The 18,257-nt window shown below is 46.4% G+C and overlaps 1 protein-coding gene across 2 annotated transcripts in view; it reads left to right on the top strand.

Moving 5' to 3' along the window:
* Positions 1–7,682: 7,682 nt before the first annotated feature.
* Positions 7,683–18,257, top strand: part of SPATA24 (spermatogenesis associated 24) — a 22,396-nt gene continuing 11,821 nt past the window's right edge. Inside the window, exons 1-2 of one of the 2 annotated variants that reach the window (XM_050962864.1) lie at positions 7,683–7,814; positions 8,490–8,555. In XM_050962864.1, the coding sequence (XP_050818821.1) occupies positions 7,695–7,814; positions 8,490–8,555 (186 nt within the window). In that variant the 5' untranslated portion in view covers positions 7,683–7,694. Of the gene's footprint in view, positions 7,815–7,957; positions 8,089–8,489; positions 8,556–18,257 lie in introns of those variants that run through there. The other variant, XM_050962865.1, reaches the window with a different exon arrangement.

Raw genomic sequence — 18,257 nt, 5'->3', positions numbered from 1 at the left:
GGATCTAATTAAGCAAAGGTGTATCCCATCTCTTTTGCAATGAGCGGGAGAAGCTTTCCCACAGCTATTAGTTTTATAATCTAGTTTAACTGGCCTAGGAACTGTAAGGCTGATCCTCCAGTGGACTGGATCTGATGTAGAGGCTCTTATGCCACACGATCACCCTGCTGCCAGTGTAGCATGGAAAAGAGGGCATGGCTTCTGCAACATGTCAATCTTCAGTTGCATTTTGGCCCCTTGTAACTATTTCTGCCTGGTGTAAATTAGAGCATCCTTTGAGCTGCTCGAACAGTACAAAGAGACCAGCCTGCATGCAACTGCAGAAGGATCAAGACTGTCCAAAGGTGGGTTTTAAACCACTTATGCCTACCCCCTTAATGGAACTCTGCAGCTTAGCTGCACTCCAGGTTCTGGACTGTTGTATTTAATCTTTGACTTGATTTAGCATCAGAAGAGGTAGGCCCTCCTCATACTTCCCTTTTCTTTTTCTGTCTACAAATTTGTTGAATGGACTCTTCTAGAGGATGAAATTGTCCTTTTCCACAGACCATGTACATACATGTAGTGGTAGTGCAGGCTTCTCCATGTTCAGCCTGGATCTAGTGACAATAGTGACTCTTGTAATGTGTTGACACGTCTCCACTAGAACTAATCCAATACTCCACCCACTTTTAAACCTCACTATAGGTAGTGCAGGTAGCCACCGTTTGCTTTTTTTAAAAAAAAAAATCTAGGAGATCACATACAAAATACTACCTTAGAATAATGTTAAGGTTACAAAGACGTGGGCTCCAAAGTTAAGAAATGGCAGAATTAAGGTTGCCCATGCAGCTTCAGTGCAGCCCCTGTGTATATGCATTATGATGCAGTCTATAATTACATGATCACAACTATTTTTTTCCACAGGACCCCTGCCTCATTCAATGTACAGGATGCACAGTGCTGAGGAAAAATGAATCACGGTTGCATAGAGACCAGTTGTCTGTAGGATCGTTTATTGTAGAAACTGAAAGGTGTGTAGGGAATGAAATGGGATTGCAATAAGAGAAAGGATAGTTTGATGGTTAAGGCAACTGAATTCCACACTTGAAAAGTTGGATTCTGTTCCTGGCTCTGCCATAGAGTTTCTGTGTGGTGCTGGGCAAGTCACTTAAGCCAAACTTTTTTCACAGGTGGCCACTAGTTTGTCATCTTGTGAGTGCCTGATTTGAGACACCTAGGGACTGATTTTCAGAAGTGCTCAGCACTCACAACTGTAGGTGAAGTCTGTGTTTTGAACATATAAAGCGATATAAAATACAAAGGTTTCTGAAAAATCAGACCACAGGCACCTTGGATACTTTTGACAGGAATCTCTCTGCCTCAGCCTCCAATATGTGAAATGGGAATATACCCCCTTTTCTCTAAGGGTGTTGTGAAGATAGATAGATAGATAGATGGATAAATGGTTGTGAAGCACTCAAATACTGTAGTGATAGAAAACCCACGAAGAAATTAAAACTGTATTTGGTGCAGGGCTTGGATGGCATGCAGTATAAATAAGGATGGACATTACAGACTGCTCAGTGAGGATAAAACAAAATATTGAGTAGCTGCTTATTCAGCAAGCAACATCCATCCTGTGCTCTGAATGAGGCAGGGATCCTGCAGGGGAAAAAATAGTATGTCATCATATAATTAAAGATTGTATCATCATGCACGCTCACAAGGGTCCCAAATTAACACTTCTGGGATGACCTGAATTCTGCTGTTTCCTAATCTGAGTGCTATACTTGACTTTATTTATAAAGTATTTTTTAATATAGCATTGTATATGTAATTTGATATACGCTACAATAGATTTTATGTGAATAGCAGGTCAGTGTTTACATCGAGTTTAGTATCATCCAGTTACTTCTAATTTATGCTCCCAGTGCTATCAAAAATGTGATAGGAAAACTGAATGCTATGATCTGGTTAGACATAACATGTACTGTATGTAACTTGAATACCTATGTGATATTTTGTATTTACAGTATATTGCACCTTTCAGCCAACAATCTTAAAGTGTTTTATAGAGGCAGGACATGATCTACAAGAAGCACCATCATTTTAGGAGATTTCTGTGGGACTAAAAAAGAGACCATGATTAAGTGGAAAACAAGATTGAAAAGTAAAGAGATGTTTTAAAAAACAGTAAGATGTTCTGTATTCAGAATCATGGTGTCATATCAGATATTAAAATCCTTCTCAGAGACTACTTCAATGCCAGTATTCTAGGGTATGTGAGTAAAAACAATTAGCAACATAAAATGTCTTGTGCTAATGTTTGTCACTACTTCTGTTTTTGCTAGAAAATAGATAATCGATCAAATCTAGTCAAATATTTCTCAAGGTAACAGTAACTCGTTAAATGAACTACTTTCTTTAACCAGAAGGCATTTACCAAACTGTGATCAACTTCTATTTCCTGGTCTCTATATTAGAGTGTTTTTCTGAGCAGCAAGTAGGGCGTGTTCATTTTGATTTAGGCTTCTAATATTTCCTGCCATGATATAAATATGAGCTGTGTAAGGATATTTTATTATTTTTAAGAAGCTTTATAAGCCCTCCAGGCTGATTCTATGAGAATTCCAAAAGGTTTGTGAATATGATTATATTTTTAGAAATGAAGGATTTCACATTCTAATTTTATATACATACTGTGGGTAAAAAGATACCGAATATGAAAAGAGACATGGTTGTGGAGTTTTGGGCTTTGTCAATTTCACATGATAATGTACAACAGTTTCCACAAAGACTCCTAAAGTAAAATGAATTACTGTCCCACTGGTGGCCATAACCCTGAAGCAGTGGTTCATCAGTTACAAAGCAGTTTTTGAAGGCTGTCCTTGGAGATACTAGATTACCTTTTCAGACCAAGCCAAGCCATTAACGCTGTCTTCCTATCTATGGTTCACTTGAAATTCCCAACCTCTCTTCCTCTTGCCAGCCCCCAAGACAACATAAGGTACAAACTCTATCCTTAGATGTACTCACACAAATATCGTTTAACCCAGTGACAGATGTATACCTGTATCCAAAGGAAGAATTTGGCCCTATGCTTTTAAACATGGATCTATTGTGTGATCTTCTCCGATGCACTGGATTCTGATAGGAGCAGCCCACGATAACCAGTTAATTGATACTAGAAACAGTTCTGCACTTTGTTGCAAAGTGAAGTAATGTTAGATTTATAGTCAGGGTTAACTATGCATTTTCTTCAATATTTGTCCAACTAAAGAGATGCTCACTTTGTGGGTAAATAAAGCTGGTAGTGTAAACTAAAGATTTGCATTTCCTGATATTATAAATTATTTCTTACCTAAGCACGCATGACACATCAAAAGGTACAGCATTTATTTTGTTGGTTTCAAACTTTTGTTTAATGGAAAGTGCAACCTTAGTATTTGTATTTATTTAACTTATTTCAGTAGGAGATGTTAAAATATTTATTTTCTGACTGTATATTCCATTTACCTTAAGTAAATCCATATTGGCCATACTGTAGTAGTGTATCAGTCCGTTGAACCTTGACTGTACAGTTCTAATTACATAAATTGTATATTTGTGTATATTTCCTCTCTGTATTGTTATACTAGATGATTAGAAAATATGTTGTTCTGTCCTTACTACAGTAAGAATTCTGGAAAAATCAGTTCTGTCTTGATTGGTGGGTCTGAATAATCAGCTCAGTTCTTGAGACCTTAGTTTGTTTTGACTTGTGTACTCTTGAGCAGAAGATAAAGTTTTTGTATTAAATGTAATGGAGCCACGCTGTTCATCTTGGAATGTTGATCCGAGCTATTACTGTGCTCCCTGAAGCACTCCTTTAGGATATAAGATTTAACAAGGCTACATCTAAGGCTAGTGCCATAAGAAGTTATCAATAGGAAGTAGCAAGTGATGCTACCATGCCATCGGTTTTGTGGTTATGTCTGTGCCAGAGTCATGCCTGAAAAAGAGGTGCTAAGGCCAAGCCTAAAACCAGATCTGAGTAGCAAACAACTGAATAAGTGCTTAATGTATCTCTATCCCCTATCGCTATGCCTCACAGGAGTTTGTGAAGTGCAACAACAGCCAAACCCATTGTATTGCTTAGCTGCAGCCAAGGCTGTCTGTACTTTGATAGATTCATATATTCCAAGGCCAGAAGGACCATTGTGATCATCTAATCTGACCTCCTGAGTAACAAAACCATAGAACTTCCCCAAAATAATTCCTAGAGCAAATCTTTAGAAAAATATCCATTCTACTCTTGTTCATTTAAAAATTGCCAGCGATGGCAAATCCACCATGACCCTTGGTAAGTTGTTCCAGTGGAATCAGAGAAGCTGGTTTCATATCTAAATGCATTAGTGTATGTTTTTTTAAAAAAGTTCACCAACATGAAGTTAAAAGCCAAAGTCACCTTAATATGATACTAGAGTGGAAAATGCCCTCCCAGCTTCTGCAGTCAAACGAAAAAACAAATCCAGCATGCCATGGCAAATCAGAGTGACTTGTAACAGTCTGTGTTGCTTTAGAACCACCAACTAGCAGAGCACACAAGAGGCCAAGTTAACAGATACTCCTCTGAAGCCATGGAAATCTTGGTGATCATGATGAGGTAATTTTATTTAATGAGTGGAGATGGGCAAAACACAGAGATTCCAGTATTTATGAATTTGCTTTAGTCCTAACTTTGAATTAAAGCAAATGTACTTAAATTTCATGATGAATCATGCATCCCTGAAAATGTTGTTTCATAAATGAAATGCAAAAGTAACATTCTTGTCACTGTCATTTAACAGCTCTGCAGCACTGCTGGGAACCCCAGCTGGAGCTCGGCCTCTTGAGGCTGTTAGGCTCCTAGTTCTGGCTGGGGCTCTGAAGGGATTAGCAGGCTCCCTGACATGGATCCTAGCATCCCAGAGACATATCTCCAGCCAGGGCTCCCAGACTGCTACCTCCCAGAGCCCTGCCTCCAGCCTGGGATCCTAGGGCTGGCACATTCCCTTGTGGGGCATGGGATGCCTGCCAGGATTCTGGGGACTGGTGGGCTCCCTGCCAGAGCTGTGAACCCTACAATGCTGCCAGGTGTCCAGTAAAAACCTGCCTGCCTTGAGGCAAAAGTTTTTGTGACTATTTAATAGATTCAGCAAAACATTTCACTGCAATGAATTAGCCTTTGGTTTGTTGGAAATTTTCTGACCAGCTTTAATTATGAGCTATCCTGTTGCAGCTAGAAAAATATTCCCAAGGAACAATCTAGCCTTTCTATAAAGACACATCTTTGAGAAATATTTCACAGTTAACTGTCATATATATACACACACAGTAACTGCCAACGTTAGGAGACTCAAGCACATCAGCTGGAAACAAGCCTCACATGAGGAAGTTCCTAAACCCCCATGCAGCCAGATGTTTAAATCCCAAAGGACTGACTTGTCCCTTAAGCCTTCCAATATTGATAAATTGAGTACCTTAGAGTTTACTGTCTGGGGAAAGCTTTCGGAAGGTACCTTTCTAACTGAATTCCTACTTGCTCTCTCTCCTATTACACATGATGAAAGTACCTGACTTCACCAGGCTCCTTAGCAAAACTGCCTACTCCCTGTCATGTGAAGTGCCGTGGCTGGCTTCTGATCTGTACCCCAATACTTCATAGTATAGTGCTTTGGCATCAAAGGTCATAAATGTAAACCATTTGCTTTTAATAGTCCTGTTAATCAGCAGCTGACACAGGTTATCCATTGTGTACAGCCCAGCTACAGATCAAAAATATATTTAATGTCAGTAAATCAATGCCAGTGCAACTGCATTTTGCATAGAACTTGGACGCATTCCCAGTGGGTAACTACCAAGAAAACAAGGAGAATGATTCTCAATATAAACAGACACCATACCCCTTCATTTCCTTAACAGAATCAGTGCTATTAATGCAGCTGCGTGGGAGGGGCTGGAGTTTGGGAGAAACCTGGGAGGGAAACATGCTTTAAGCAGAGTGACAATTATTTAGAAGATGATACCTACATTCTTTAGCATCACCTTATTGCTGTAAGATTCTCATTGCTTTCTAACTGCTCCTTTAACATATCTTTCCAGAGTTACACCAGTGTTCCCTAGCTCCTGTCCTATATTTCCTGCTCAGACCAGTACTTAGAACACCTGACCCCACTCAGTGCTAATGCTGAAGTCTTGTATAGAAAAAGCCCCTGCATGTGATCTCATCTCTTGCTATGATCCAGCTGTCATCTATACAGCAATGGCTACCATTTGACCAGGTGTCAGAGCAGATTATTATTAGCAGCAGAGCCCTGCCTATTGTAAGAAGAAACCACAGGGAGGGGCTTTGTCTATGACATTTTAGCAATTTTCCCCCAGTTTATTAAGCCCAAAATTGCCTGTTTAGGTGAAAGTAAGATCCACCTTTTTGAAGGTGCTTTCCTATGGCAACAGTGCCTTTAACCATCACCAGAAACCAAACCCAACACTTCCATTAACAAAGCCAGAACTATCACTGTGCTTTTGTTAGACTGGTAATTTTGTGTGATAGCCAGGAGAGAAGCATCGTTCCCACTACCTTTAGGTATTGGCATTAATTATTATTTATGTTGCTGTAGCACCTCTGAGCCCTAGTCACAGACCAGAACCCTATTGTGCTAGGTGCTGTACAAACCCAGACCCAGCAATGATGATCCCTGCCCCAAAGAGTTTATAATCTAGGTAGATAAACTTTTATCTTCCATTCAGTTCCACATCTGAACTTGTCTGATTTCTCCAGTGTCAGCTCCACAAGTCTGATATTGTTTTGCTTTACACAGGTGTAAGGAAGGTGTATCCACACTGAATTTACTGACAGGTGGAAATGGGTTTTAGGCCCAACATGTCTAGGGTTGACTCACTCTCTTTCTGCCCAGGTCCCCTACTTACAGTGTCAGTGATCCCACAAGCTGGCTGCCTAGCAGGAATGCTTACTCCTCTGGCTTGCAGGCCCCAGCAGCTAACACTGTGCTGGTCTCTCTGGCTCATCATGGCCTCGCTTTCCTACCACCCTGGGCACTCCTCTCCCAGCCTGTCCTGCAGGCCTTTTGCCACCTTGCCCATGCTACCCCAAGCTGTGCACCTGCCCTCTCCCCCAGCAGCCAGTTCCGAAAGGCCCAGTGATGCTGTTCCACTGGAGACAGACTCTTCCCTTCCCCATCTGTATTAGTCACCAGTGCCCAGGTCCTACACCAAGGCTGGGGCCACCCAGCACCTGGGGTTATGGGTCAGGCTGCTTAGCTTTCCGCTCTCCTCCTTTCCAGCACCTCTTCTCCCTCTCCTTGTCCTCTCCCCACCCCCCCTGTGTATGTCTACACTGTGTTAGACAGCCAGGGCTGGCCCGTGCCACCTGACTGGCCAAGGGGCTGTTTAATTGCAGCGTAGATGGTCTGGCTCAGCCTGCAGCCCCAGCCTGAATGGCTACAGTGCAATTAAACAGCGCTTAGGCGGAATCAGCGGCCAGGGCCAGCCACGGGTTTTCTTGCCTGTGTAGACGCGCCCCTGACTGGCTTTAAGAAGTGGGCGTGTCCCCCCCGGTTGCTAGCGGGCGGGGCCTCGCTGTCCCCGTTGCTGGGGGCGGTGAGGGAGCTGGGTTGTGATTGGCCGGGGGGGAAGCGGCGGCCATTACCAACGGCGGGGGGAGCGCGGAGATGGCGGCGGGGCTGGGGGAGCCGGAGTGGGGGCGGCCGGGTACCGAGGCTCTGGCCTTCCGGCAGCTGCGCGACCTCGTCGCGACCCAGGAGGCGCTAATGGAACAGCTGCGGCTCCGGGTGCGGGGTCAGCGCAGCGCTCCGGCGGGGGCTCTGGGCGGAGTGGCGACGCGGTGGGCGGGGCTTGGAGCGATGGTGGGTGGGGCCATGTGGAGGCTCCGCCACCTCGCCTTGTGCCTGCTGCTCTTTGTCCCAGAGGCTCCTGAGGCCGCTCAGCCTGCACTAGGGCGCCCCCTGGGCTATGCTGTGGGCTGTCCCGGGTGCAGGGGATTGGGGTCTGAGCCATTGGGTGCATGTGCTCACTGGTCTCCCCTCTCCATTTGCACGTGAGCAGGGGTGTTTGTGTTGCATGTGCCAGTGCAGTTTCCACGGGTGCCCCCTTTCCCCTAGCTTTGTGTTCAAGATAGTAAATTCCTCCTGAGACACCTCTTCCCCACTGACTGGCTAGCTGCTGGCAGCAGGGTCATTGTACCATACTTGGATTTTATAGCCAGGCCTTTAAAAAAACATGAGCGATTTGGGTGTGACTGTCCTTGGGTGTCCAAGTTGAGACACCCAAGAAAGGGCTGATGATCAGAAAATGCTCAGCATTTGTCCTTGGAAAGTCAGCCACCTTTGAAGGGTGTGAAGTTGGGCACTCAAAATCACTGGTCAGTCTTGCAGGTCTGCCCTACATGTGTTGAAGCGCCATCTCTACACATAGCTGATTTATTGAACTTCAAATTCCTTTTGCAGATCGCAATACAAGAGGAGAATTTTGTACGTAAGGAGGATTATGAGACTGTTGTGAAGAAGTTGGAGGTAAGTAACCTCTTGGGAGTAGGGACTTACAACTTCATACATTTTGAAAAGCATCTGGTACCATGGGACTCTGATCCTGGTGGAGGCCTCAATGAATAATATCAGAGGGGTAGCCATGTTAGTCTGGATCTGTAAAAGCAGCAAAGAATCCTGAGGCACCTTATAGACTAACAGATGTTTTGGAGCATGAGCTTTCATGGGTGAATACCCACTTCATCAGATGCATGAAGTGGGTATTCACCCACGAAAGCTCATGCTCCAAAACGTCTGTTAGTCTATAAGGTGCCACAGGATTCTTTGCTGCTTTCAATGAATAATGTAACAATTTCCATTTCTATTGGAAACTAGGCCAAACAGATTGAAATTAGCCTTGCAGTGTTTATTCGAAGGTAGGAGAGCTGCATTTGGACTCAAGGGTAGTCTTGATGCAGCTTAGCAGTTCTAAAAAAAAAATCGCTGAGTACTGCATTAATTAGAAACCAAGGAGAGTGAAACTCATGGAAAGGAGTATTAATTGTCAGTGGACTAAGTTTCCATGGGACTACATGTGCCACAAACAGAATAAAAAGACTGTTTTAGTACCACTAACAAGTCTTCTCTCGGTGTGTATTCTCTCTACCACCTCCACCCCTTTTCCTCTCTTTTTGAATCTTTGTGTCCAGCTATTTTGTTTTCAGTGGTGCTGTACTAGAGGTTCATGCTTGAGTTGTATGTGGTGAGCTGTCTAAAGAACCAGGTCAGTGTCCTGGAGCTTGCTTAGATGTTCGACATTTTAACTTTTTGTGGCTCCTGAAGTTATACAGGGTAAAGGTACTAGGAGGCCCATGGAGCATGGATCGGAGGGAGGGGGACACACCTGTTCAGCCAGTGGAAGTGCTTGGGAGCTGGTCAGTGACCCCCCCCCCCGTCCCCTCAGGAAGTAAGAACTATCGCAAACTTCGCCACCTTCCATTCCAAGTGCAAGGCTCATTTCTTTGATCTTGCCTTCTTTAATATAAATACATAGCAACAGGTATAGTTTAAAAAAAGAAAAAATTCTCCCAGTGGGCAAGAATGAGAGAGCAAACAGCACATGTGAGCTGTGCATTACTACTGCTGGATGGTGCTCAGATGCTACCATAAGGAGTGCCTTATAAAAACCTATGAAAAACAGAACAGAAAATAGCCCTGTTTACTTTGGAGCTGTGAGCAGTTGATCTGTTATGTGATGCCTAGTTGAAGATGAAGCTTAGGATGTTGCTTAAAGGTGATTAAAATGACATCCATTTACTTCATTTTAAAAAATAATTTTGGTCCCTATAAGTATAAAATAATAGTCAATTTTAAATGCACTTTTCCAAATTATCAAATATGCCAAAAAATCTGCAACATGTTGGCCTCTTCCATTCCACTTAATGGTAACTGGGAGATCAGAGTGCATGCTCAGATGTCATGGATGAGTGGGAGCCAGATAGATCCCCTCCGTCACTGAGCTAACAATAGAAGAAAGGTGTTCAGTTATTAGTGTGTTTGAGAACCTCTTAGCCTAAATGGTAAGTTGTATATGGTAGGAGCAAATGGAGTGGGACATCCGGGTGCTTAGTTGGTGAGGTAGCCCACATATATTGTGTAATTAATGGATTTTCGGTCCTTTGATTGACGTTCACCAGGAAAGATGTAACTAATAAACGCCCTGATTACTTAAGAGCTTGTAAGCAAAAGGATGAAATTGGTCAGTCAAGATCTTTCAATATTCACTTTTAAAGAATTGTGTAGCTGGATAATTCAGTAAGTGGCACTCATCTCTCTGAGTAGATATTGAATTAATATTCCTTAGTGATGCTGGGGGCACTGTCCTACCACAGGTTTTATCTTTTGGAGAAGACAAAATGGTGGACTTGTCCACTTGTGGTCATTAAAGGTCCAGTGACACATTTCCTTAGAGTTTGCTTGTTAGCGCCGGTGGTCTGGCCATTGTAGGGATTTGCATTCTGCCTCCTTCAACTCCCTTGCAGTTTCAGCTGGCTAGTCATTTTTTTAACACGTCCTGTCCTAACTTGCTTTGTAATTTTGCTGTGCACTGTTAATCAGCTACCACCTTCCATCCAGGGCTGGCTCCAGGGATTTTGCCACCACAACAGCACCCCCCCCACCCCCCCCAAAAAAAAGCTGCGATCACAATCTATGGCAATTCAGCAGGAGGTCCTTAACTCTGAGCGGGAGTGAGGGACCCTCCGCCGCTGAATACCTGAAAGTGCTGCCCCGCTCTGGAGTTGCTGCCCCAAGCACCTGCTTGATAAGCTGGTGCCTGGAACCGGCCCTGCTTCCATCCTAGCCATGGCTGCCTTTCATTAGTGGGCACAATGGTTAAGACTGGTCGTAAGGTGCTTTGGCAGCTTCTGAAGTGAAATGTCCTCTGGAACTGTAAATGATCAACATGCATTAGATCAGGGGTCGGCAACCTATGGCATACGTACCAAAGATGGCACGTGAGCCAATTTTTAATGGCACGCGGCTGCCTGCTGGGACTCCGCATGCCATTAAAAATCCTGCCGACAATGGCAAGCTGCAGGGTCCTCACGTCCCACCCGCCAGAGCGTCCGGACCGATGCGCAAGCATGCCGCCGGCCCCTCTCCGCCCTTCCTCTGGAGCTTGCCGCCGGCTCCCCTGGGGGCCGGGGCTGCGTCTCTCCCCCTCGCGGGCAGTGTTTGGGTCCGTGGAAGGGAAGACGCTCCCAGCTCATGATGGAGCTACCTCTCTCTGCCCCGCACGCCAGCGCTCTGTGAGATGGCGGCGGCCAGGTGCTGCGCTACAACCTGCACGCGAAGCGCGGGGCAAAGCTCCAGATGAGCGAGGATGCCTCGTAGTAATGGTTTGGGGCCAGGGGGGTTGGCTAAGGGGTGGGGGCAGTCAAGGGACAGGGATCAGGGTGGTGGGATCCTGGGGGGGTGGTTAGGGGGCACGGGGTCTCTGAGGGGGCAGTCAGCGGAGGGCAAGAGCGTTGGATGGGGCATAGGGGAATCCTGGGGTCTGTTGGGGGTGGGGGATAGGGGTCAGAGGGACAGGGAACAAGAAGGGTCCGGGGGCAGTTAGGGTGGGGGGGGTCTCTAGGGGCCGGTGGTCCAGATGACTCAGGAGCTGGGGGGGTTGGATGATTTTGGGAGTTCTGGGGGAGCTGTCAGGAGGCAGGTATGTGGAGAGGAGTTGGGGCAGGCAGGGAGCAGGGGGAGGTTGTATGGATCCAGAGTTCTAGGGGTCCTGTCATGGGGTGGGGAGCAGTTGGATAGGCATGGGACTCCAGGGAGTTCGTTTGGGGTGCGGGGTGTGGATAAGGGGTTTTGGGCAGTCAGGGAACAGTTGAGGGTAGGGTCCTGGGGGCAGTCAGGGACACGGGGCCAGGAGGCTTAGATAGGGATGGGTCCCAGGAGGAGGTAGTCAGGACAAGGAGCGTGGAGGGGGAGTTCTGGGGAGGGCAGTCTCCCAGCCCTCTGCCTGAGCCCTGACCACCCACACACACACTCAGCCCTCTGCCCTGAGCCCTGCACCCACACAACCCCAGGCCCCTGCCCTGAGCCGTGTACCACCCGCCCTCTGTTGACCTCCTTCACCCTCCCATGACCCAGCCCTGACTCTTGCCCCTGCGCGCACATCCCCACCCCAGACCCTGAGCACCAAATGGGAGCTCCTGCACCCCCATCACATTCCCACCTGCACCCCTCACACCAAATGGGAGCTGCCCAGGTAAGTGCCCGCACACCCAAACCCACCTGCCCCCAGCCTGAGCCGCCTTCCTCATTCTAGCTCCTCGCCAGACCTTTCACCCCCAGCCCTGTGCTCGGTCCACTCCCACCCGCAAGTCAGTCAGAGAGAGGAAGAGAATGGCGGAACCAGGAGACAAGGTAGGTACCCCACTGTTTGTGGGCAGGGCCGGGACCCCAGACCGCAGCAGGCTGGCGGGTCCGGTAGCCAGGATCCCATCTGGCAGAGCCGGCAGATGGAACCTCTGAGTGGCAGTGGGCTGAGCCGCTCAGCCCACTGCCGGTCTGGGGTCCCAGCTGCTGGCCCCACACAGCCTGCTGCCGGTCTGGGGTTCTGGCTGCCACCAGACCCGTCACCAGCTGGGGTCCCCCACAAGCCCCACTCAGCCACTGCCGGCCTAGGTGAACAGAAACCCCAGACCAGCAGTGGGCTAAGCAGGGCAGTGGCATAAGATCAACATTTTAATTTAATTTTAAATGAAGCTTCTTAAAACATTTTGAAACCTTGTTTATTTTTACAATACAAACACTAGTTTAGTTATATAATATATAGACTTGTAGAGAGAGAGAGACATTCTACAAAACATTAAAATGTATTACCGGCACGCAAACTTAAATTAGAGTGAATAAATGAAGACTTTGGCACACAACCTCTGAACGGTTGCGACACACTGCATTAGATTTTGAGGGGGGACATGATAATAGTCGTCAAATATGCTAAGAGATGTTAGAAAGGGACAGTGATCAATGGTTCTCCATGTCCACTGAAGTTAGGACAAGAAGTATGGGCTGAATTCTGTTGCAAGGGAGATTTAGGTTAGTTATTAGGAAAAACTTTAAGAGTATTAAGGGTTAACTCAAGAGTAGTTAGCTCTGGAACAGGCTTCCAAGGGATCCCCCTCATTGGAAGTTTTTAAGAACAGGTTGGATAGACACCTGTCAGGGCTGGCATATGTTTACTCCAAGGGTCCCCAACACAGTGCCCGTTGGCACCATGGCGCCCCACCATCTAAGTGTGCCCGCGTACTGTCCGGTGGACAAGCATCCCGCCAAATGCCACACAACAAGCTGCATCATCCAGAGCATCGCTGCCAGAAATGCTGCTGATTTTCCAGAGAGCAACGCCTATTCTGTTACCGCTTGTCTGCAGAATTTCCGTGGATGCTTGTCCGCCGCCATGGTTCTCCATGGCTCGACGAAAAAGGTCAAGGACCACTGGTTTACTCAGAGTCCTGCCTCAGTGCAGGGGCTTGACTTGACCTCTCAAGCCCCACATTTCTATAAGATCTGCTGATTTACACTCTGGATTGGTCTGGGGCTGGCAGAGAAAATAGGGATGCTGTGTGCATTACAAGAAGGAAGAAGAAGAGCACTCAAAGACCAAAACCCTGCTTGCCAGGAAGATGAGAAGCTGCAGTTTTGCGCTCGGGGAGATTTGAGGTTTTGTCCAAGCAGCTTGAAGAGAGAAACAAGTCTTTGAAAAGCGTAAGTTAGGGAGTGGTGGGGGAGGGGGAATTTGTGTTTAATTTTGAAACAGGCAGGAAGTATTTTGTCTTGTTAGTAACCAAGCTGGGTATGACAGCATCGTACTTAATTAGTGACTCGTCCCCGTTCTCATGTGGGAGCAAAGTGGTGTTTACCCAAATTTAATAGAATTAGATATCGGAAAAAAGTTAAGCACATACTAAAGTGCTTTGCTGAATTGAGCCAAAGCTATTAGCAACATAGCATTCATTTTTTATTCTGATGTACAGCCCCTAGCACAATGGGGCCCTCCCTGGTCAGTGACTGGGGCGACTGGCCATTACAGTAATACAAGTATAAAATCAGCTTCATCACCAACAGACTACTTTGCAGACTATATTTAACTATTTATTTCAATTCAGTTGACTTAAATGGGACTTAGCATGTGCTTAATTTTAAGCTCATGATTAAATGCTTTGCTGGGAATCTGGCCCAAGTTCAGCCCTGTGAGCCTGGAATTGTAGGGTTTGGACAATCAGTCTCTTTAGGTTGCCTCTAAAATGTCTATTGCTTTGTGGTGAGAGGGTTCAGCAGCAGTGGTTTTTAAAGGGCATTTCTGCCTAAGGCCCAGCCCTGTAAAGTGATTTGTGTGGGGGGATCATTTTTAGAGCTTCTGGGCCTTTGCTGGTCTTACAGGCCTGCCCAAGTGGATCACTTTTTGCAGGATCGGGTTTTAAATATGTAGTCCCATCGGTGACATTTGGAATGCCTGACTACATAAGAACGGCCATACTGAGTCAGACCAAAGGTCCATCTAGCTCAGTATCCTGTCTTCCAGCAGTGGCCAATGCCAGGTGCCCCCATAGGGAATGAACAGAAACATGGTATCATCAAGTGATCCATCCCCTGTTGCCATTCCCAGCTTCTGGCAACAGAGGCTAAGCAGAGTAGCTACCATGCAAGTCTCCAATGCCACCGGTGGCTGAGAAGTTCAGAGCTGCTAAGGGGTTGCATGGCATGGGGTGCAGAAGGAAATCAGCCCTTGCAAATGGGAAGGTTCTTCAGCATTTAAAATTACACTGACGCTCATGTCACTTGCCTTCATTTTTGTTGCTTCTGTATATAGACTTTCCAATGTTAAGAGCAAAGCGCTAAGAGAATCCACCAAAAAAGACAAGCTAATAAGCAAATGCAATGGTAAGTTTACCAGAAGCTAAAGTCTGTTACACATTGCTCTACCAGCTTAGAAACAAAATGCCAGTAACCAGGATTTACTTTATTAGGAAGTGTGATATGACTTAATATTGTACTCCCCGCCAAGACCGACACACACAATGCCGCGCCATGGGGTCTCTCTGGACCAGAGATCCAGGTGCAGGGGATGGGAAGCATGTTCCATGCAGTCACATATTCCTGGGCCCTACGTGGACATGACATTGCAGAGGCAGCGTTGGTGGAGCTGTGGTTCCACTCACCCCATTAGTATATCAGCTGACTGGTGCAGGAGGGAAGCTGCATCTGCAGCTGGGAAAGGCCTGGTGCAGATACGGGCCCCTCCTGGAGAAAGGGAGCAGCAGGGAGGGAATCGTGCTTCTCTGAGTCACTGAGCAAGGAAAGGCTCAGAGTGTCCCTGCTTGACTGATAAGGAGAGCTGGCTTTCTCCGCAAGCAAACGGCACATGTTAAATATCTACCCACTTTTTTGTCAGGTTTTCCTCCCAAATCAGGTTATGTGCTCCCAATGCATTAGGCTGAAATCACAAGCCAGGCAATCAGAATCGTGTGTGGCTCAATCTAGGTTTGAGCAGTAAAACATTTAATAGGCAACGCTTTGTTCCGCTCAGTCTCTTCCCCCTCATCTGTAATGAAAGCGCACCTTATTGTTTAGCTTCAGAAGCATGACCTGGAGATGAAGGCATAGGGGATCTGGGCCTATCCCTGCCACAGATAGAGCATGTGATCAGGCAAGTCACTTGGGGCCTGATCCTGGGATGTGCCAGACATCTCTCTGGGAGGTGCCCATTGCCTTCAGCTGAAGTCAATGGGAGCTGAGGGCATTCAGGAGGTACTCAGCATTTCACAGGATTAGCCCTTTAAACCTCTCTGTGCTCAATATCTCTAGCTGTACTATACTGCTAGTGATACATACCTTCCTCGCAGGGTGTTGTGAAGCCTGCAGACATCCATGCAGCGTCCTGAAGCTTTCAGATGGAAGGGTCTAGACCCAAGAACCTTTATTTTTGTGTAGTTCCTGTTTAACAGCTGTCCTCTCACCTAACGCTGCCCCGCTTAGTTTCATGCCGCGCATTTTAGCAGACCGTTTTGTGTGTTTATGATCAGATGCACAATAATGTGAAACTAATCCAGAACTGACTGTAGCCCAATGTCACTGTCGCACATTTCAAGCGCAGAGCTAATCTCCATTTTGGGAGGTGTTAGAACATTTTCCCCATGTTTTCGGTATCATGTTTTGTAGCTGATACTATAAGAAATCCTTAAAACAAAGGCCAAAAAAAATTCAGCTGCCGTGTTCATACCAGAGGGAATAGAAATGCACCAAAGATTAGCTGCATCTCAAGTGAGTTTTAAGCCTCAACTTCCCCTCCACGTTTTTTGGTAGAATCGAGAGCCATATTATGAAACAGGACGATCTTCTGAATGACAAAGAGAATGGAAATTAAGGAGCTAACGCAGCTTCATCACCAAGCAGAAGCAAACACTCACACGAGTACAGTGAGTACCATCCTTAGATGGTTATCGTCCTTGCGCTGAGCACAGTGGGAGTTTGATGCTGACCTCAATGGGAATACGGTGGTCTGTTTTGTCTGTTTCAATGTTTTTAACAATCTACCCATCTGTCTCTCTAGCTGTCTTTGATGTCACTTCAAAAGTAATCCCATTAAATTCACTCCAACTAGAAGCCACCTGCCTCCACACTGACCCTTTGCCCTTGTCAGTCCCCTTCCGGCTCTAGCCCTTGCAGCATGCCTGGAAGGTCAGCAGGCCGGTGCTGTTTTCAGAGCAGGTGGGAGGGGAGTAGGTTCCAAAGTTGAGGGCCCTCACAGAGACTCCTGCCTCCACCCCCCAACATGTAAAGCAAGAGAGATCTAGCTCAGATGCCTCCGCTGATTGCACCCCATGGGCAGCATGGCACCGGGTCAAGGCATCTGTCACGCAGTTGGATCCAGTGGCTGAGAATGGGCATCTGTTATTATGAAACCCGTTCATCAGCCTCATTGCTTGCCATCTCAGTAGAGCAGCCAAGGGCTGAATTGTCCATGGAGACTTCCCCTCTGGACTGTCCCTCCAGATCAGAGGGTAGGCATATTACTTAGGGGATGTATTGCATTCTGTGCTCGTGTTGTACCTGTTCTGTTGATCAATGGAAATGAACCCTCTGCGGCTGCCAGCCTTGCACCTTTCATCTGCATGAAATTCTCTCTAATTAAAGCACTGCATTCTTCTTCGGGTGTATCTACAGCATGGGCCCATGCTGGTGCACCCCCTTAGCCTAGACACAGCCTGTATCTGCACACAACGGTTTTCTGTTGGTGTAGGAACGCCATCTTCCCAATGATGTTGGCTACATCAACAGAAGCCCTCTTCCATCAGTGCGCTGTTTCCACACTGGGGTTTTTGTCAGCATAGGATGTGTCGCTCGGGGGGTGGGGTTTTCACACCATGACAATGTAGCAATGCAGACATAACTTTTAAGTGTGTACCAGCCTGAGCTGCCTCTTGACTTAACAGTGGGTCTTCCCTGCCTACACCTTTCATGCCTGGAGTCTGATTACCATCCTGACACTGATGCCAGGAACAGGAGAATTATGTTGCTAATGCAAAGTGTGTGATCAGTGTAACCCTGGTTTGCTAACACATCTGGCTACAGAGTGGCAAAAAACTCCTGAGTGCTACCACCGTGGCAACCTTTAGCTCTGGCTTAAAGAGAGATCCTTGTTAATGTGGCCGTTTCCTTAGTACTTGCTTAGAAGATCCCTGATTAACTGCCCAGGAAGTGACCGGGAGAATTGGTAATAAATTAGCAGCGTGATTGCTTGCCAGTGCCACTTTCTGATGGTGGTTTTGTTATTTGTTTGTTTTTTGCAGGACTCAGTGTCAGACTTAAAACAGAAACAACAGGAAAGTTACATAGCGCAAGTGCTGAAAAAAAAAACAGAAGAAGGGTTTAAAGTGACTGTATTAAACGTTACACTACAATCCATGTATCCCCTCGATAACGCAACCACTGTAAAGATTCTATGCTCACCGTTACTGCAGTGGCCACCAAGGCCAATAGCAATACTCTATCACTATCTCAGAAAGTTGTAGATAGGCTCACAACATTAACCCATCAGTGGCGCCCTGGCCTACCAACAAAACATATTTTTCCTGGCCTGGTGCAGTGTGGAGGCCCTGGGGCAGGGGAGAAGTCAAGAAGGGGGTTGGAAAGTGAGCCCCCATGCACTCATCCTTCATTGGCGGCTCCTGTCCTGTGGGGCTA

This window comes from Gopherus flavomarginatus, chromosome 7 (genome assembly GCF_025201925.1).
Source record: "Gopherus flavomarginatus isolate rGopFla2 chromosome 7, rGopFla2.mat.asm, whole genome shotgun sequence".
Taxonomy (NCBI): Eukaryota; Metazoa; Chordata; order Testudines; family Testudinidae; genus Gopherus; species Gopherus flavomarginatus.
The sequence above is the reverse complement of the archived record's forward strand: the minus strand, read 5'-3'. Positions and strand labels throughout refer to the sequence as shown.